Below are 20,688 nucleotides of genomic sequence, written 5' to 3'. Positions count from 1 at the left end.
TAGTGTACTAAATAGATGGAAAGAATACTTTGAGAAGTTGATGAATGAAGAAAATGAGAGAGAAGGAAGAGTTGAAGAGGCAAGAGTGAAGGACCAGGAAGTGGAAATGATTACTAAGGGGGAAGTCAGAAAGGCACTACAAAGGATGAAAACTGGAAAGGCAGTTGGTCCTGATGACATACCGGTAGAGGTATGGAAGCAATTTGGTGAGATGGCTGTGGAGTTTTTGACCAACTTATTCAACAGAATACTAGCGGGCGAAAAGATGCCTGAAGAATGGAGGAAAAGTGTTCTAGTTCCCATTTTTAAGAACAAAGGGGATGTTCAGAGCTGTGGGAACTATAGAGGAATAAAGTTGATGAGCCACACAATGAAGTTATGGGAAAGAGTAGTGGAGGCTAGACTCAGGACAGAAGTAAGTATCTGCGAGCAACAGTATGGTTTCATGCCTAGAAAGAGTACCACAGATGCATTATTTGCCTTGAGGATGCTCGTGGAAAAGTACAGAGAAGGTCAGAAGGAGCTACATTGCGTCCTTGTGGATCTAGAGAAAGCCTATGACAGAGTACCAAGAGAGGAACTGTGGTACTGCATGCGTAAGTCTGGTGTGGCAGAGAAGTATGTTAAAATAGTACAGGACATGTATGATGGCAGCAGAACAATGGTGAGGTGTGCCTTAGGTGTGACAGAGGAATTTAAGGTGGAGGTGGGACTGCATCAGGGATCAGCTCTGAGCCCCTTCCTGTTTGCAGTGGTAATGGATAGGCTGACAGATGAGGTTAGACTGGAATCCCCTGGACCATGATGTTCGCAGATGATATTGTCATATGCAGTGAAAGCAGGGAGCATGCAGAGGAACAATTGGAAAGATGGAGACATGCACTGGAAAGGAGAGGAATGAAGATTAGCCGAAGTAAAACAGAATATATGTGCGTGAATGAGAAAAGTGGAGGGGGAAGACTGAGGCTACAGGGAGAAGAGATAGCGAGGGTGGACGACTTCAAATACTTGGGGTCAACAATACAGAGCAATGGAGAGTGTGGTCAGGAAGTGAAGAAACGGGTCCAAGCAGGTTGGAACAGCTGGCGAAAGGTGTCTGGTGTGTTATGTGACAGAAGAGTGTCTGCTAGGATGAAGGGCAAAGTTTACAAACCAGTGGTGAGGCCGGCCATGATGTACGGATTAGAGACGGTGGCACTGAAGAAACAACAGGAAGCAGAACTAGAGGTGGCAGAAATGAAGATGTTGAGGTTCTCGCTCGGAGTGAGCAGGTTGGATAGTATTAGAAATGAGCTCATTAGAGGGACAGCCAAAGTTGGATGTTTTGCTGACAAGGTTCGAGAGAGCAGACTTCGATGGTTTGGACATGTTCAGAGGCGAGAGAGTGAGTATATTGGTAGAAGGATGCTGAGGATGGAGCTCCCAGGCAAAAGAGCGAGAGGAAGACCAAAGAGAAGGTTTATGGATGTGGTGAGGGAAGACATGAGGGCAGTTGGCGTTTGAGAGGAAGATGCAGGAGATAGGCTAAGATGGCAAAAGATGACACGCTGTGGTGACCCCTAACGGGACAAGCCGAAAGGAAAAGAAGAAGAAGAAGAAGATATTCTTTGGAAGATAAAATTGTCACATAATAAATTCAAACGTTTTGGAGTCATATATCAAAAAGTGATTTTAAGAATGGAAGAACAGTGGTTCATCTGGTTAGAACATCTGCCTCACAGATCTGAGGACCGGGGTTCAAATCCCAGCCCAACCTGTGTGGAGTTTGCATGATCTCCCGGTCCCTGCGTGGGTTTCCTCCGGGCACTCCGGTTTCCTCCCACAATCCAAAAACATGCAACATTAATTGGACACTCTAAAATGCCCCTGGTGTGATTATGAGTGCGAATGTTTCTTCTCTACGTGCCCTCCGATTGGCTGGGAACCAGTTCAGGGTGTACACCGCCTCCTGCCCGTTGACAGCTGGGATATGCTCCAGCACTCTCGTGACCCTTGTGAGGATAAGCAGCTAGGAAAATGGATGGATGGATTTTAAGAATGTCGACTTGCTGTAGAACACCTTTAACTAAAGATGTTTTTATTTCCTAAAATAGAAAAAATATATATACTCTTTAAAAAGTTGCTTTTTATTCTCATTTTTAAGAGGTTTTTCTTATACCACGTGTTTTGTCCTTGAGAAACGACTATTCGTCCTCGTGGGTTAGTAGTGGTATGGGTCTTTGTAAATGATACCAGAGGGTATACAATATTATTTTGCGTGGTCCTCCAATAGATGGCAGTGTGGTAACGTTCGGACCCGCGCTGTGTGTCCACGTATTGTGTCCGTACACAGGGTCCGGACAGGGGAGCAGCAAAGACCTAAGTCCATCGACGCAGATCCGGTGTTGCGTTCGCAACCGTGCATGCATACGCAGTCGGTTCGTTCGACGTCGAGTAACATTTGTTTCATGAAAAAGAGTAAACATCCTTCATACTTCGTGTTGAGAAAGACTCATCTCGAGGTAGCTTAGCTCGCCAAACTGCAAAGAAATTCGCGGAAGGAAGCGACCACTTTTGGGGCACAAAGTCGTGCAAAGGTGCAAAGTTGAAATGCTGAAAGCGCTGCTGAGTCAGCGACTAAGTGCGGCCGTGGAAGAAATATTTGTGGTGTTTGAAAGAACGTTAGCCGAATACGAGGAGGAACTTTCCCGAACAAAAGATCAAAACCAGTGGCGACGTCAATTACTGGACGCTGTTTTCAAGAAGAGTCGAGATGATTTGGCGAGAGAAGGTTGGTTGACTTTTTCCTCTCTCACCGTCCCCTTTATTTTACTCCTCTGAAGGCCTACGGGAGGTTGAAGCCTCTCGTGGTGATGCGCATGCGTGCACCAGTCGCCAAAGTTACAGCCTAACGCAAACCAGTGCGTGAAACGCATCACAACTTTGATAATCACGCAAGAAGGACAAATTTAAACGGTTTTTTTTTGTTGTTGTTGTTGTTAATTTCTGGTACTTTAGAATATTTTTTAAAAACTTGGAATTGGATTTGAGCTTTTTAAACAAAATCGAGTTTTAAAAAGATGAATTAAGGCATAGGGGAGAAAAGTGATTCCCAACCAATTTGATGAGGGATATTTAGTCTTAACTGAACACTAATTTTTCCACTGGTCTGAACGTGTCTTCGATCGGTTGCCTTGTCAACATGTGGCTGGCGACCCGTCTATACTGTACACTGCCTTACACCCAAAGTCAGGTCGGGTCATCTCCAGGAGGTCTACAGAGTGATGAAAAACACAATAGAAAATGGACAGATGAATAAAAGCTATGAAAAACTCAATAGTTTTGTTCATTTTTGGTCAAATTCCCCTAAATAGTTGCAGTTAAAATTGTGTGGGGTGTTGCTATTTTAGTGGTTTGCGAATGTGGCTCAGATGTAGCTCACATGGGCTCCAAGCCTGTTCAATGTGATGGTCGGTCCAGGCAGGGTGTCGTCAACGTCAGCAATCTGCCGTTGTTCAGCCATCCATCAAACCCATTTTCTATAATGCTTGTCCTCATTAGGCCTGGAAGGTAAGCTATTAACTGCTTAAACAATCAATTTCGGCAGTTCTAAACGGCAGCCTTTTTTACCTATCAGCATATACTGTATCTAAACTATAAACAATCCTGTTAACTATCCTTGTCACAAGTGACAATTTTTTTATGATGTTCATTGTCGCAAATTGCAGAGACAGAAACAGTGGAGGACATTAATGGGTTCAATCAGCTGGAGCACCCAAAAGTTAAACGGGAAGAAGAGGAGGCGGATATCACAAATTTATCATCAATTCGAATCATTGTTAAGAGTGAAGATGATTAAAACAAAGGGCAACGTGAGGAGAATAGAGGCGCAGAGCTTCTGAGCAGCAGCTCATGTCAACATACTATAGACAAAAGTGATGGAGACCACTGCAAAGGATTCCAAGCAGACACCCTCTTAGGTCAACTCTCAGATCATGAAAATGAATCGTCATACAGTGCAGACACTGATGATGAACACTCTCAGGGTCAGATGACATGTCATGCTGACAACAAACATTTGAAATGTTCCCAGTGTGACAAATTATTTTATGACAAATCAAATTTGAATAAACACATGAGGGTGCACACAGGAGAGAAAAACCCTTTAAGTGCTCCATCTGTGGGAAAAGCTTCAACCTGAAGGACTCTCTAGCCTGACGTGAGGATACAGACGGGAGGGAAACCATTTAGGTGCTCAGTGTGCAGCAAAAGATTTTCAATAAAAGGAACGTTGAATACCCATGCAAGAATACACACTTGGGAGAAACCATATCACTGCTCAGTCTGTAACACAAGTTTTAGTTGTCATTCGGGACTAGGTCAGGACATGAGAAGACACACTCGGAGGAAGGAGCTTCACAGCCCCCATCATCCGTCATGAGAGAGGCAGGGCCATGAAACTGGTTGACCAGCATAAAGTTTCTGTCCCTTATTTTTCTTTCTCTGTAAATGGACTGTATAGACTTAAATTACTATTATTATTATATATTTTCTTTATTGACAATTGCATGTGACCATGTGCACTGGATGCCGCTTATCTGTATATTCCGCCAAGTGAGATACCTTCAACATATTCAGCTTTGCCCAATTTAAAGAAAATATGGTGCTCTAAGATCAGTGGTGCTTGAGATTTTTAGGTCCAGGGATGCCTTACTGGGGTAAAATTTTTCCCAAGACCTCTCATAACCCTAGAGCCAGGTTGAAGTGTTTACTTTGTGTACTCCTAAATGCCAGGGGAAATATTTATTTCCCAGTTTACAAACCACCTATTTACAGATTGATTTTGCTGGGGGTGGCAAGGGGGGGGGAATCACTTATTTGCTGTTTTCATTAGGTCAAAACCCTGTTTGATATGGAATCATTGCCTCAGTGCCATCTTGGTGTCAATGAACTCCAGGATGCTGAAGAGAATGAAGAGAGGCCCTTCATCAAGCCATAGGCCTGTCTGTTAGAACTGTAGTAACTTTCCTCCATCTTGTGGCCTCTATTGGCAGTTTTAAAACTTTTTACAGTGGTTTCACTCGCAGAGTTTTGCTTATCATGGCAGGACGCGGTCCCTGTTTCCAGCAAATACCAGGGAACACTGAACACACTTTTTTAAATCAAATTACTTTAGCATAATTTATTGCAAAAGACTTTACAGATCCCCAAGTTACAGTTTATGGAGCCCTGGAGCTTCAACCTCCTGAAAGGGTAAAAAAGCAAGTAAAAGGTTTTGTTAGTTCAGTCATTAGTGCTCAGCAGTGACACAAGTACCAACAAAGTTATTACCGGCAGTGAGATCGGATACGACAGTTTGAACAACAATTCTGACTTTACAAAGCTCAGAAGTTTTGGCACCGTCTGAGAGGTATTATTAATGTAACACTATTTACTCCCCTGGTTGGTCAGTTAAAACGTCTCTGACAGTGTATTTATATTATTATTAATATTAGGGGAATACAGTATATTGCGCAGGTCATTATAATGTTGGGGCTGATCATTTTATATGTGTAATGTTATGATACAGATCAGCTAAACTGATTATCCCAACATTCCCCACAGATACTGTAGATGACAATAATTTTACTGTAAATATTTATCCTTTCAACTTTCCAAGCTGTTGTTTGTATCTCTGCTTGCATGTTACCTCTTCCAACCAGGAGGTTTTACATTTTTGGTTGGTGAGAATTTCTGACAGTTTAGGTCTTCCAGCCCATTGTCCCGATTAAAAGCTGTAAACAATATTATATTCATTCATTCACACAAGGCAACTTATTCTTACATAATGTAAACAAGTACAGTACAGCAGACAGTTCCATTTCTCCCACAGCCACTAAAACAAGCTCAAAATCAAAAGGCAAAAGCAGCATAATTGTTGCAAGTGTTAATAAAGTGTGCAGTTGTGGATGAAAACAAGAGGCCACCTTTGTGTTTGTGTAAGCATGTGAGAATAACATGAATACCTTGTACTCATTGTACAAGTTGCCGTAAGTTACACAAGGAACATAGGTTATCAGTTTAACACACTCAAGTTCACAACCCTAGACAATTTCTAATATTCAGTGAAGCTCGTATGCATGTTTTGGGCATGAGGTCAGAGGACCTGCTGGTGAAAACACATGGAGGCATAAGGAGAACATGTCAACTCCACACAGACACAGGAAGGCTGCAGCCTGGATTTGAACCCACAACTGCTGAAATGTAAGGCAGACCCAGAAGTAACCCATACGTGCCGAATTCAGATTTACGGGCCAAATCTGGTCTGTAGTGCACACCGTGTGCAGACTAGTGAGATAAATCAAATTTTTTAGGACTATTTTTTTCATTAATCACCAACTACAATGGTTTAATCCATCCATCCATTTTCTTTTGCCGCTTATGTTCACGAGGGTCATGAGGAGTGCTGGAGCCTACCAGCTGTCAACGGGCAGGAGGCAGGGTAGACCCTGAACCGGTTGCCAGCCAATCGCAGGGCACATGGAGACAAACAGCCGCACTCACATTCACACCTAGGGGCAATTTAGAGTGTCCAATTAATGTTGCATGTTTTTGGAATGTTAGAGGAAACCGGAGTGCCCAAAGAAAACCCATGCAGGAATGGGGAGAACATGCAAACAGCACACAGGCGGGGCAGGGATCGAACCCGGATCCTCAGAACTGTGAGGCCAACGCTTTACCAGCTGATTCACCGTTCCGGCACAGTGCTTTAAGTGAATCACAAATGTTATTAAACCTCAAATGAGAATGTTCACGAAAGTAAAATTGAGGTGTAGGCTTCCATCCATCCATTTTCTGTGCCACTTACGTCTCACTGGGGTCGTGGGCATGCGGGAGCCTATCCCAGCTGACTCTAGGCAAGAGGTCGGGTAAACCTTGAACTGGTTGCCAGCCAACGTAGAAACAGCCATTCATACTCACATTCACACCTACTGGCAATTTAGAGCTGTCATTTATATATCCTGTATATATCCTGTTTAAGAACTGCCCACAAAAACTCAATTGGGTTTAGGTCAAATGAAGAACAGGGCCTAATCAGGTTTCTGTGTGTGTGTGTGTGGTGTGTGTGTGTGTGCGCGTGTGTGTGTGTGTGTGTGTGTGTGTGTGTGTGTGTGTGTGGTGTGTGTGTGTGTGTGTGTGTGTGTGTGTCAGCATTTACTGGGCAGCCACATGTAATACATTTCCTGTGAGCTGGAGAGTATTTGCGGCAAAACATTTTATGGATATGTGATCACACCGCAATATCGTAGATATTTCAAGAATCCTGCATCCCTCTCAGTAATATTTGATCATTTATCAGATACATCTTTTTTTTTTTTTTTGGTCCACTTTCCCTAAAGAAAAGAAGCTGCCGTATAATTACACACTTCTTTATGGAAGGTGTTGATCTCCTTAGGCTACACCCACACTCATTACACAAATACACAGAAACTGCTATGCTTAAATACATAAAACATTCAGGTTTGTCCAGCTGGGAGTGAGGAAATATGCCTAAAAGTGATACAGTCAAAATACTTACTTGCCTAATAAGTGTGAGAGCAAGGTATATTGCTTGTTAGTGACAAGATACTGTACTTATTTTCCACCGTAATTTGGAAAATAAGTTATTATTATTATTATTAAGTATTTTTTAATCACACAATGTGATTTTCTGGATTTTTTTTCTTCTCATTTTTCTCTCATACGTGAGATATACTTTTGATGAAATTTACAGTTCACGCATCTTCCCAACCCATCCCAACTTCCACAATTTGTAGCTGACTAAATACTTTTTGCCACACTCTAAGAATGGTTGGAGTGAAAACTGTAAACAGCAAGCATGAAACGTCCACGTCATCCAGCATCTTCCATTTTCAAAAGATTAAAATTAGCAGTAGATAATCGTTGTATTGCAAAAGCGCAAGAGATTTTTTTAATGTCAACCTGTTCAAAATATGTGGAAGTCTCTTTATGATTTAGTATCATTCAGAATGACAAAACATTTTAAATGAAGAAATTCCTTTAATCCACAAGGATTCAAGACACAACAAATCAGAATATTAAAGTAATAATTTGATGCTTTATACAAATTAAATAATACTGTTATCGTGCCTAATCACCCCTGGATGATCTGCGTTTAAAACTGTTTGTCGCGTAGCAATGACGTATTCGTTACCTGTCATGTGACAGTGGCGGACGAAAAGCAGTTGCGATACAACGCAACCGAGACAAACAGAAGATTGTTCATCATTCTGCAGTGTTTGTACTTGTATGTTACTTTCTCGTCACAGATTAAACATAATTCGTTATTCGTGTTCTGATAAATTCGCCGATGTAGCTTTCCTGGCTAGTTTAGCTTGCTGGCTGTGAACAAAACGACTCGTTAGCAACACTTCACTGAACAGACATTTAAGTGTGTGTGTAGAGTGTCGTGATTGTCGTCTGAAAATGTGTAAAGTCGAAATGCTGAGAGCGTTGCTCAATCAGCGACTGAGTGCAGCCGTCGAAGAGATATTTGTCTTGTTCGAAAGAACGATAGCAGAGTACGAGGAAGAACTTTCTCGGACGAAAGAGGAGAACGAGCGTCAACGTCGACTACTGGACGCAGTTTTCAAAACTCAAGATGAACCACATAGAGCAGGTTTGTTTACTTGTAAGAATACACTTAATATGGGGCTGGGTGTTGGGAAACCAGGTCACAGAATTTGTTATACGCTCTGTAACAGTATTGGGCAAGGCTCGACCAAAATGCAATGTCAGGTTATTATAATATATGACTACCAACTCGCTGATATTATCAGAGTTAGCTTTATTGTTGTATATGAATCCGTTTGTCCTCTGCAACATTGGTTTGGAATCTTTTTAAACTAAGTACTACCTTGACAAGCAGTCTAAGGGTTAGTTGTTAAAATACAGTCACATAGCAGTGCTAAGTGATGATCAAAAACAAGGCAGGGGTTTTATGACGAAAATGTATATTTAAAAAAAAGAGAAAAAAAAACCCTTACGAAAATAAGCCTAAATTTCTGCAGACACCGTTTTTAAGTCCACAACTATCGAATAAGTCCCAATGTTCACTTTTGCTTTGACTTTTTTTTTTTTTTTTTTTTTGCACAAGTATCAGTACATTTATTTAAGTACTGAACATCAGTACTTTTGACATATGTGAATACCAGCCATACTCCCAGTGGTCAAAAACTGGGAACATAAGGACAATGAAGGTCAATTCCAAAGCATGTGTGTTTGTCTTCTTGCATCCTGCAGAGGTTGGTGAAGACGCGGACGAGGGTCATCCTGACCAGCAGGAGGACCCGAAGCCCCCCTGCGTGAACGTGGAAGTGAAAAACCCCATCTGCGTTAAAGAGGAAGACGAGGAGGCTGAGGTCACTGCGTTTCCAGTGATATGTGTTCCTGTGAAGATTGATGACAGTGATGATCGTGATGAGTTTGACGATGAAGACGAAAAAGAAGGTGACAGAGACCACTGTAGAGGATCGCAAGCAGACAGCCTGTTCGCTCCAGCGCCAGGTGGTGACAACACAACGTCGCACTCTCCTGACCCTGATGATAAAACCTCAAAAGGTGACACTGACAACATGCGCTGGGAATGTTCTCAATGTGACAAAACATTTGTCTACAAGTCTCTCTTGAAAAAACACATGATTATCCACACCGGAGAGAAACCCTTCAGCTGCTTGTATTGTGGTAAAGGATTCTCCCGAAAGGGACATTTAATAAGACACACAAGATCCCACACGGGTGAGAAGCCGTATACCTGCTCAGTCTGCGGAACAGGTTTTACTGTCCGTTCAGCACTGGATAACCACATGAGAACGCACACTGGAGAGAAACCTTATACCTGCTTGGTGTGTGGTGAAAACTTCTCTCAGAAGGGAAACCTTTTGAGACACACGAGAACACACACACGAATGCACACGCAGGATGACATCTATAGTTGCCCCATATGTTTCAAAACCTTCTCCCAAAAAGGATATTTGAAGATACACTCAAGAACGCACACTGGAGAGAAACCATTTCCGTGCTTGGTCTGCGGTGCGCGCTTTAGCGTTCGTTCGGTGATGGTTAAGCACATGACAAGAAGACACAAGCAAGACAGAGTTTAGTGTCAGAGACATTCCATATAGATGAATTCAAATTAGTGGGAACAGGGAATGTATGTCTAGTTCCTTTTAATGTTTAAATTCATTTCAGAAACAAATCTTCATTTTTGGTCTTAATTGCTGTGATGGAAATTTTCTTAACTTCAATCAATCACATAACAGCATACTTCATCTTACACTGTAAGTCACTTTTGTTTTCTTTATTTTTCACCATGTTGTCGTTAAGGGTCCTTAACCACTGAATGCCTTAATTTTTTTGAAAATGTTCATGTATTTTCATCTCCAATCATATTGTGTTAAGATGACAAAAGTCTTTTTATGGAATATTTCTCTGGAGTTACATCTTGACTAACTAACTAATTCACAAAATGATATAACAAGCTTTTGCTGCTTCAACATGGACAAAGAAAATCCTCACAGAGTGTGTCCCATCTCTTACATGTCTCTTCATATTCAAGCAAACACAGTACTGTATACTAGTACAATGGTACTTGACTTTTTTTTAAATCTGTATCTTTTAAACAAGGTCATACACAACTGCATCCCAGTACAGTTTGTAGGAATATTGTGGAAAACCTGAATTTATCTCACTTTTCCAATTCCAAACTGAAATGATGTTTGGTACGGTGATTCAGTGGTACCTTGACTTACATACTTCAACTTGCAAGTTTTTGTTTGTTTGTTTTTTTTGATGGGCAATCTTCAGTTATGTCTATTTGGTGAAGTGAGGACCAAAAAAAAAAAGGGAGAGGCACAGTCACTGATTCACTCTCAGCTTTTATTAAAGAGGCCAAACAGCCAAACTCGCATCTTCCAAATGAAAAGAGTGCTAAGGTGCACAGAGGAGATGGCCATCCTGAACTTTCTGTATGAGAGTCAGCCAATCAAGACTGACTCCTAACACCACCCACAACAGGCCACAACTCTTCAAAAGACACGAGAATCTACTCCCGTTTGTCTGACTTTCTGCTTAATTGCACTTTAAAAAAACCTTTTACAGTCTTTTACAATACAGTGCTATTTTTATTTCATTTTTTAATTTCCATCATCGCGGCATTTCAATTCATTTGAATGGAGTAAGTAGTTTTTGATGGAGTTGTATATTGAGTTACAACCATGGTCAGTTGTATTTGTATTGATTGATTTAACCCTTATTTGTCCAGAACAGAATAGAGAAAAGAACCTCTTTGGGAATATATGTATTGGAATACATACATGGGTCAAAAAAAAGGAAAATAAAAGCAAATCTAAAAATAAAACTAAATTTACACAAAGAATGACAGAGTGGAATTATTCCTAGCTCCAGCACGGTGGGCCAGCTGGAAACCGTCAGCCTCACAGTTCTGAGGTCCCAGATTCGATCCTGGCCATGCCTGTGTGGAGTTTACATGTTCTCCCCGTGCCTGCGTGGGTTTTCTCCGGGTACTCTGGTTTCCTCCCACATCCCAAAAACATGCAACATTAATTGGACACTAAATAGCCCCGAGGTGTGATTGTGAGTGTGACTATTGTCTGTCTCCATGTGCCCTGCGACTGGCTGGCAACCAGTTCAAGATGTACCCTGCCTTCTGCCCGTTGACAGCTGGGATAGGCTCCAGCACTCCCGCGACCCTCGTGAGGATAAGCGACTAAGAAAATGGATGGATGATTATAACTCACGGCCCAAAAACCTTAAATGTAGTATCAAGAAATGGGAGTATTTCACAAGAGCGACCCAAAAGTAGGACTTGGAATTCCGAAATGTATTTCCCTACGCGTTGGACGGAATCTGTGTAATACGACTTTTGAAAGCATTCCACCAGATTTGATGACATTTAATGTCAACGTTAACACAGGATGAATAATAATGTTGCCCAATAAGGAGTGATGCTCAAGAGTGTAATGACTCCTACACAACTGCGGGTGGCAGTAAAGTACAACAAGTTACGTCTCCCCCGGAACTGGAAAAAAACGGAAAAGAAAGGAAGGCAGCGGGTCTTGATAGTTAATAAATTCGTAATCATCTGTTTTCTTGAGTTAGCCTTAAATCCTCTTGTCGTTTCTTCTTCGTGTCCGGGTGCGGGTGAGATCGTAAACGTCCGGGTTAGCTTAGCGACGACGTTCGCGAGACATCGCAAAGGAGAGTTCGAGTGTGAGTGTCGTGTGAAAATGTGTAAAGTCGAAATGCTGAGAGCCTTGCTCAGTCAGCGACTGAATGCAGCCTTCGAAGAGATATTTGTCGTTTTTGAAAGAACGATAGCGGAGTACGAGGACGAACTTTGTCGAACTAAAGAGGAAAACGAGCGACAACGTCAACTCCTGGACGCAGTTTTCAAGAAGCCCCAAGTTGTGTTGCACAAACCGGGTTTGTTCACTTTTGAAGGTCACTTGTTTGGTAACGTTGCATTTCATGTCTGTATAGATGGGGGGTGGGGGGGTTATCATTCGCACACAAAAATCAAATATATGTTCTTTAACGTAAAAATAAAAATGAAATTTTCTGCGATCACTTGACACTCGGGTGTCAAACTTGTGACCTGGGGCCCAGATCTGGTCCGCTAAATGATTTTGTTTGATCCACTAAAGCGCGTCATTTCCCACTTCATACAAAGAATTTCAGACCCCTGGTTTAATGTATTCATAGATTCTCCATACTTGTTATCCTCACTGGGGTCACGGGTGTGCTGGAGCCGATCCCACCCTGAACTGGTTTCCACCCAATCACAGGGCACCCATTCACACTCGAGTATTATTATAACACAGTGATTTCCAAACAATTTTGTGCTGTGAGAGATTGTCTAGTGTGTTGCTGGAAATAATCTTTTTGGGCCAGAAAATTATTTATTTGCTAAATATGATGTAACTTTGTTAATCTATCTATGGCTCCATTCAAGCATTAAATATTCTTCCACTAGATGGCAGAAGGGGCTGGTAACTATTGCCATTCATACAACCTAACAATGTCATTGTCATCTACAAAATACTGTGTAGGTCATGCCTAAACTTTTTGTGTTCAAGCCAGCACTTTGCAGCATCTTGGTACCAAGGAAGTATGCTGAAGTGAGTGGATGAGCTGGATTTAGAAAAAAAAAAGTCGTGCTTTGTCACCATTTTATGGCATTTGATGTACAGTAAATTAAGGTGTTTTATTTTTACTAAATTAGGACTTTCCTCAAAATGCATTTTGACAAAATCATTACCTTCCTCAGATGTTGTGGCATCTATGCTACTATTAACCTTTTGTTGTTGTTGTTGTTGTTGTTGTTGTGAGGGCGGTCACTTGCAGATTTGCACTATTCGTGGCAGGCTTCCGCAAACAAATATTCTTCCACAGTAAGAATTTGTGAAGTTTGACTTTTTCAAGCCACGTGCGTTTCTTCTCCTGTGTCTTGTAGGCCTCAGTGATGAAGATGTGCCCCCTTCGCTGCAGGAGTGGTGCTTCAGTGTGGACCAGCAGGAGCCCGATCCCCCTCACGTTAAAGAGGAAAAGGAGGACGTGTGGAGCAGTCAGGAGGGAGAGGAGCAGCGAGGGCAGGAGCTGCCTTTGTTTCGTGTCGTTGTGAAGAGTGACGATAATGAAGACGAGCCTTGCTCCTCACAGCCTCATCGCAGTCAACATGAGAGCAGAACATCTCAAGCGGACAGCCTCTTAGCGCCACTGTCAAATAATGATGACGCAACATCACACTCTCTTGACACTGACGACGAACACGCTAAAGGTGACGTGACATGTCACGCTCACAACACACATGTGAGATGTTCTGACTGTGGAAAAAATTTAGGTGACACTGACACGAGGTGTCCCGCTCGAGAAAAACCCTTCATTTGCTTGGTGTGCGGAAAAGGATTTTCTCGAAATGAGCATTTAATCACACACACCAGAACACACACGGGAGAAAAACCATTTATCTGCTCTGTTTGTGGCGGAAGATTCTCCCAGAAGGGCAGTCTGAAGAAACATATGAGGACGCACACCGGAGAAAAGCCGTTCAGCTGCTCAGTGTGCACTAAAACATTTAGTGATAGTTCAGCAATGGTGAGGCACTTGAGAAGACATACCGGGGAGAAACCTTTTACCTGCTCCATGTGCAAGGCGAACTTTACTCATCGTTCAGCGTTGGTCACCCATTTCAAAGTGCACACTGGAGAAAAACCTTTTCCCTGCTCAATTTGCAGTAGAAGATTCTCTGTAAAGACACAGTTGACACGGCACATGAAAATACACACTGGCGAGAAAGTGTTCAGTTGTGGTGTGTGTAATGAAGGATTCTTATACAACTACCAGCTTACTAAACACAAGTGTCCTGGTGTGAAGTGTAGAAGTAGTTCTAATGAAGCTGCAGGACTATAAAAAATAAAGCCACATGGAGATTTTTATTTTTTACATACCACAGTCTCTTCACACTCCTAACATCCTAATGGCCAAATGGAAAAAAATGCTTTAAGGACCAGCGATGACTATGAAATTATACCATTGGCTGAGTTTACACTGCAGGTCAAAGAGCCTACTTCTAATTTAGAGTGTTGCTAAATTGCCCCTTTCAGCTACCGTGTCCATTATCTCAGTGATTTTCTTTGGGAGGTCAATCCTTGTCTATGTCTGTTGACAATTTCAGTTTTATATTTAACACAGTGGGTACGGAAAGTTATTCCGACCCCCTTGTTTCACTCTTCGTTATATTCGTACAGTATCCCATATTGACAGAAAAATACAGAATTGTTGAGATTTTTGAAGATTTATTAAAAAAGAAAAACTGAAATATCACAGAGCCATAAGTATTTAGACCCTTTGCTCTGTATTTCTTAGAAGCACCCTTTTGAGCAAATATACTGTAGCCTTAAGTCTTTTTGGGAATGATACCACAGGTTTTTCACACCTGGATTTTGGGATTCTCTGCCATTCCTCCTTGAAGATTCTCTCCGGTTCTCTCAGTTGGACATCTCCAGAGATGCTCTGTTAGGTTTAAGTCAGGGCTCTGGCTGGGCCATTTAAGAACAGTCACATAATTCTGAAGCCACTCCTTCAGTATAAGTAAGTGTTTTGGGTCATTGTCTTCTTGGAAAGGTGAACCTTTGGCCCAGTCTGAGGCCCTAGGCACTCAGTCTGGAGAAGATTTTAGTCCAGGAAATCCATGGAGTTGACCGCATTCATCTTTTCTTTGATTGCAACTAGTCATCCTGTCCCTGCAGCTGAAGAACACCTCCACAGCATGAAGCTGCCATCAGGATGCTTCACTGTTGGAACTCTATTGAAATGGTGATGAGCAGTCCCTGTTTTTTTCCACACCTTCTAGAACATTCTCCTATTTTCTAACTGCATCTGTGGATCTCAGCCAAAGTGATCTTTGGGTTCTTCTTTACCTCTCTCAGCAAGGCTCTTCTCCCCTAGTTGCTCTGGTTGACCGGACAGCCAGCTCTAGAAATAGTTCTTGTCATCCCTCATGTCTTCCATTTAAGGATTATTCAGGCTGCTGTGCTCTTGGGAGCTTTAAGCGCAGCAGACATTTTTTTTATACATGGCCAGATCTGCACCTTACCACAATTCTGTCTCTAATCTCTTCAGATAGTTCCTTTGACCTCATGATTCTTGTTTGCTCTGACATGTTCTATGAGCTATAAGGTCTTATATTGACAGGTGTGTAGTCTTCCAAATCGAGTCCAATCAGTTTCATCAAACAAAGCTAGACTTCAATGAAAGTGTTTCTTTATGTCAATATCCGGTTCTGTTGTACATAAATGACGGGGGAAACTTAAATGATTTAAGCAAAAGACTGCATTATAACAATGAGTGGAAAAATTTAAGAGGGTCTGAATACTTTCTGTGTTCACTGTGTGCGTGTGTGTACCACCAGTCACACTGTGCGATTGCTTTTATGGTGGTGCACAGCTTTTCCATTTAACAAACTGTACATAATTTTAAAAACTGTAAATGTGTATTAAAATGAGATGAAAAGTAAGTTGAAATAAAATCTGTATATATATATATATATATATATTCATCCATTTTCTGAGCCACTTATCCACACAAGGGTCACGGCAGTGGTATAGCCTAACCCAGCTGTCATTGGGCAGGAGGCAGGCAGGCCCTGAACTGGTTACCAGCCAATCATACGGATACAGACAACAGTCGCAATCAGAACACATTAGATAAAGTAACAAAAATTCAATCAAGGCCATTCTGGAATACTACCCCACTTTTCAATGGAGCATGTGTAAGGTGTTTCCCAGCACGTCTGCAAACAGCATCCTGTGTCTGAAATACTTGGAGCACGGTCAGTAGCGTTTTCTGGCATGCGCAAGATATGCAGCCACTCAGGGTGGCATAGCTAGGCGGGCATGTTCGGGCAGCAACATGCTCCAAAACAAAATAATTGCATAAAGTATCTAAAATTTTCATCTGTAAATGTAAATAATAAGAGCCAAACAAGTACACTGTAGTAGACCTGTTGAGTGCACACTCACAATTCCTGGTCCAAGCCGTCTATAGTGTAGTACTGAGCCACAGAAACTGTTCACCTGGGGATAGGTGGAGTCAGCAGCATGCAACCTGTACTTGGATAGGGGACCATGTAACATTATCCTCAGATGTTCAATGAAAGCCTTGAAGGCCACATCGAACACAATCAGCTGGGGAAATGGACACTACAAACGCCTCCCCTCAAGGGAAAACACCTCTGTGGTCAGAATATATAAGCGGGACAAATTGAAAACCACATTGAACTGGGACAGTGTTGAGTGTTTCCTTCTCCTTAGTTGGGTCTCACATCGTAGCCAGTGCCTGACTCCAATAGAGCCTTCGCTTTGCCTTGACGTGTTTGTGCTTCACTAGAGCTTTGTCTTCCGTAATGTGGTGTACTTCGGCATTGCTCCAGCTTCTACCTGAGTGCGTTTGCCTTCTCCTCGCGGTAGGTGGCAGAGTCGTTTCTGGCGTTACGATGACGAATTACGTAAAACACCAACGAAGAAGTAAATGAGAAAGCTGGCACGTCGTAAACATCCGAGTGTTTTGTAGTTATTTTTGCGGGCAGCTTTTCTTTTGTGCTCATTTTCGTCAAGTGACGGAATCATCATATTCACAGAAAAATATCTAGTCAGAATGAAGCTGGATTTTACAATGGAGTTCTCGAATTACCTTAGATAAGCAGCAACGAACAAAGCGACCAGTTTGTTGGCGATGTCCTGCTAAATCAAATATGAATGTAAACTCTTTTGATTTTCGCGTGTAAGAATGATAGAATACTAGGAGGTATTTTGTCGAGTAAAAGATTCAAGAGGAAAACGAACGACCTCTATCACTGCACGCAATTTTCATGACGCACAGAACAGGTTTGTGCTTTTGGATTTATTTTACATTGACTTCAGAACGCAGTGGACACTAAAACCAAACAAACAAATTCTAATTCTGTGCAATGTTATGACAGTGGCTAATTTTGTTGAAATGAAATGACATTTTATAAGATCCGGGTCACAGTCAACTGAACTGTAGTGATTTGGAAAGATAATTTATTTTATGAGAAAACGTGTTTATATAGGGTGTGCACATTTGTCCATCCACATTATCACAATCTATTATTGCCTTTTCATTTATCTAGTTTTTTTTTTATTCAACAACAACAACAAAAAGCTGCCATTTGAAGAGGGGACTATTGAGCTCGTGCACCTACGTCATAAGATCACGTGACTTTTGTTTTCCTCGCCATATTGCCGGTCAAGCTAAGCATTGGTCAATGCTAAGTTGGTTGGAGACAACATGGAACTATGTCTTGTAGGACGATGCCCAGAGTCCTGTCTGATACCGTCAGACATTTAGAAGGTGAAAATAAACGACGGTACATAGAAAACACGGCATAGGGAACCTGTATTTAATCCCGAAATCGATAATTTCATTGATAAGAAATTGGACTATCAATACACATGTATCTGGTGAGTAGGACATTGAGATTTACACGGAAAGGTTTGAAAGCGTATAGAAGTCTGGACTCATACGAATACTTTGCTGCTGGATCTGTTCTCATCAGGAATAAATCCCACATAGTGATGGTTTTGATGGCTTGTGAACGTGGAAGCGTGTTCGGCCACACATTAACCTATACCGGAATCCATCGATCTTTTCAGCTAGTATTCAATACAAATACCAATATTTAAATAAATGACCCCTGGTTTAACACAAACTCGCATTAATTAACCATGATTGGATAAAAGCTGAAAAAAAAAATCCAGTTCTGGCACGGCCAGCATACTTGGCAGACGTGTCGCACATTGAGTGTATTGGGGATCCACTTGATTAGCATGTAGGGCAGGGGTATCAAACTAATTTCACATTGTGGGCCACATACGTCCTCGGTAGGTGTCAGTTGGGCCAGACCATTAAAATTATACCATGCTCTGCTATAAATAACCAAAATATCATGTCTTTCCTTTTTTTTTTTTGGTGTAAAGAAGCACAAGAACATTGGGAAAATGTTGAAATTTAATGAACATTCCTTTTACAAAACATTTCATGAAACGTCAGATTTCCTGAGACAAATGTGCAATTTATTTTTATCATGTATGCATTGCAATTGATCCCGCCGATTGTACAAGGGCACAAAACTTTAACAAATAATTGGTATTGAAAAATATAGTAATGCACTTTAAGATTAAACGAGATTTATAAAGAAAGGAATTGGAAAGGAAAGGAAAGGAACTGTTTACACATGTGGATATAAAATCAAAATTTAATCCCTGCCTACACCTCACAAACTAAGTGCTATTAATGTCTAAAGAAGAAAGTATTCATGTCCTGTAAATGTGTAAATTTCATACATGAAACACGCATACACATACAATACATACTAAAAATTCATGGAGTTGCATGAACAGTACAATTCCACCATACATTTTGCAGTGACGATGCTGATTCACATTAAATTACTAATTTTTTTAATCACCACAGTAAGGATTCCTCTCCAAAGAGCTGTATTTTTTCAATGGTAACAATATTTAAGGCAGCATTTTAAAGACGTTAGTCTCGTCTGGACTTGTTTTTGTTCCTGATACTTGGCATCTTTTGGCCCGTACAAGTGCATGCTGTTGTCTTCTTCTCTGATCAAAACAATGTTGTCTTCTTGTCTGATCAAAACAGTGTGCATCCTAGCGGATAATCAATCAATTACATCTTATCAAACATATTTATTCCATGTCTTTTATGCATTTTTTCACTTTTAAATTCTCCTGCGGGCCTGATCGAACCACCTTGTGGGCTGGCTCCGGCCCGTGGGCCATATGTTTGACACTGTTGGCAAAGGGCAGCGTGTTCCACTTTCTGCCAATATCCAGCACCAAAGAAGAGGCCATAGAAGGGGAGTGGACCGACATTCCACACAACTTGATCAACTCGATGCACAGAAGATTGTGTTGCATTCCAAAAGGCACAGTTTTGAGTGCCATTTTATTTTCAGTCATTTTGCTGTTCAGCGACTTGTAAAAAAGTGGAAGTTTTGTAAAAAGTATAAAAACATAAAGCACTTGGCCAAGTTTATGAAAATGTTCGGAGGTCAAATTAAGTTGTTCTTAAATTTATCCTACAATCTCACTCAAAATCTGAATATCCCAATCATTTTTGTGAGCTGGATGTATTCTGTGCCCACAATGGAGTGTTTTCACCAATGACATGAAGAATTTTTAATGGTAGGACTTTAGTACCATTCGGGTTTGGAGACTACACAATAATGAGGTGACTTGACAAAGTAAAGCTTCACTTTGCCAAACCATATGTTTTTCCTTCTTGTGTCCTCTAGATAAAGAAGAAGATCTTTATCCTGAGCGGCATCAACTGAAGACGAGGGTGGAAGAGGAAGAACCACAACTCCCTCATGTTAAAGAGGAAGAGGAGGAGGCTGACATCGGCAGGTTCCCCATGCTTCGTGTCATTGTGAAGAGTGAGGATGATGAAGATGAGACTCCGTCACCATCTCCTGACACTGGCGTTGAGCGTCATACTCACAATAAATACTTGACATGTTCTCAGTGTGCTAAGACATTCATCAACAAGTCAACATTGGAAAGGCACATGAGATGTCATACAGGAGAGAAACCTTTCATGTGCTCGCTTTGCGGAAAAGGTTTCACACAGAAAGGAAGCCTAACAACGCACACAAGGACACACACCGGAGAAAAACCACATCTCTGCTCGGTCTGCAACAGAAGTTTCAACGACAGTTCAGCATTAACTCGACACATGACAACACACGCTGGGGAGAAACCTTTTACCTGCTTGTTCTGTGCTAAAAGGTTCTCTATAAAAGGGAATTTTGTAGCCCACACAAGGACGCACACTGGAGAAAAGCCGTATTCTTGCTCGGTCTGCATTGCGAGTTTTCGAGTTCGGTCAGGTTTGGTTCAACACATGCGAACGCACACTGGGGAGAAACCTTTCGCCTGCTCAGTTTGTAGTCAAAAATTCTCACAAAAGGCGACCCTGAGAGAACACATGAGATCACACAGTGGCGAAAAACCTTTTTCTGTAGCACAAGTTTTAGTTACCATACTTCATTCATTCAGCACATGAAAAAACACTCATATGAGAGCATTTAGATGCAGTGTGTCTGAT

At 41.6% G+C, this 20,688-nt stretch overlaps 3 protein-coding genes across 4 annotated transcripts; all 3 read left to right on the top strand.

The window, feature by feature from the left end:
* Positions 1-2,292: 2,292 nt before the first annotated feature.
* Positions 2,293-11,354, top strand: LOC133498266 (zinc finger protein 84-like). 2 transcript variants are annotated; one of them, XM_061814887.1, is made up of 2 exons: positions 2,293-2,770; positions 9,262-11,354. In XM_061814887.1, exons 1-2 carry the CDS (start codon positions 2,590-2,592, stop codon positions 10,119-10,121), a joined length of 1,041 nt encoding a protein of 346 aa, XP_061670871.1. In that variant the 5' UTR covers positions 2,293-2,589; the 3' UTR covers positions 10,122-11,354. The 2 variants fall into 2 exon arrangements, with proteins under 2 accessions (XP_061670871.1, XP_061670870.1); XM_061814886.1 differs by lacking the exon at positions 2,293-2,770 and adding an exon at positions 8,159-8,638.
* An 857-nt stretch (positions 11,355-12,211) lies between these two features.
* On the top strand, positions 12,212-16,018 carry LOC133498264 (zinc finger protein 79-like). The gene is made up of 2 exons (XM_061814885.1): positions 12,212-12,462; positions 13,493-16,018. The coding sequence occupies exons 1-2, from the start codon at positions 12,267-12,269 to the stop codon at positions 14,446-14,448; spliced, it is 1,152 nt and encodes a 383-aa protein (XP_061670869.1). The 5' UTR covers positions 12,212-12,266; the 3' UTR covers positions 14,449-16,018.
* A 1,022-nt stretch (positions 16,019-17,040) lies between these two features.
* Positions 17,041-20,651, top strand: LOC133498267 (gastrula zinc finger protein XlCGF71.1-like). Its single transcript, XM_061814888.1, has 2 exons — positions 17,041-17,423; positions 19,877-20,651. Exons 1-2 carry the CDS (start codon positions 17,408-17,410, stop codon positions 20,644-20,646), a joined length of 786 nt encoding a protein of 261 aa, XP_061670872.1. The 5' UTR covers positions 17,041-17,407; the 3' UTR covers positions 20,647-20,651.
* The last annotated feature ends 37 nt before the right edge of the window (positions 20,652-20,688 follow it).

The sequence above is a fragment of the Syngnathoides biaculeatus genome, chromosome 3, assembly GCF_019802595.1.
Source record: "Syngnathoides biaculeatus isolate LvHL_M chromosome 3, ASM1980259v1, whole genome shotgun sequence".
Classification (NCBI taxonomy): Eukaryota; Metazoa; Chordata; class Actinopteri; order Syngnathiformes; family Syngnathidae; genus Syngnathoides; species Syngnathoides biaculeatus.
Note: the sequence above shows the minus strand (reverse complement) of the source record. Positions and strands in the feature narration are given on the sequence as shown.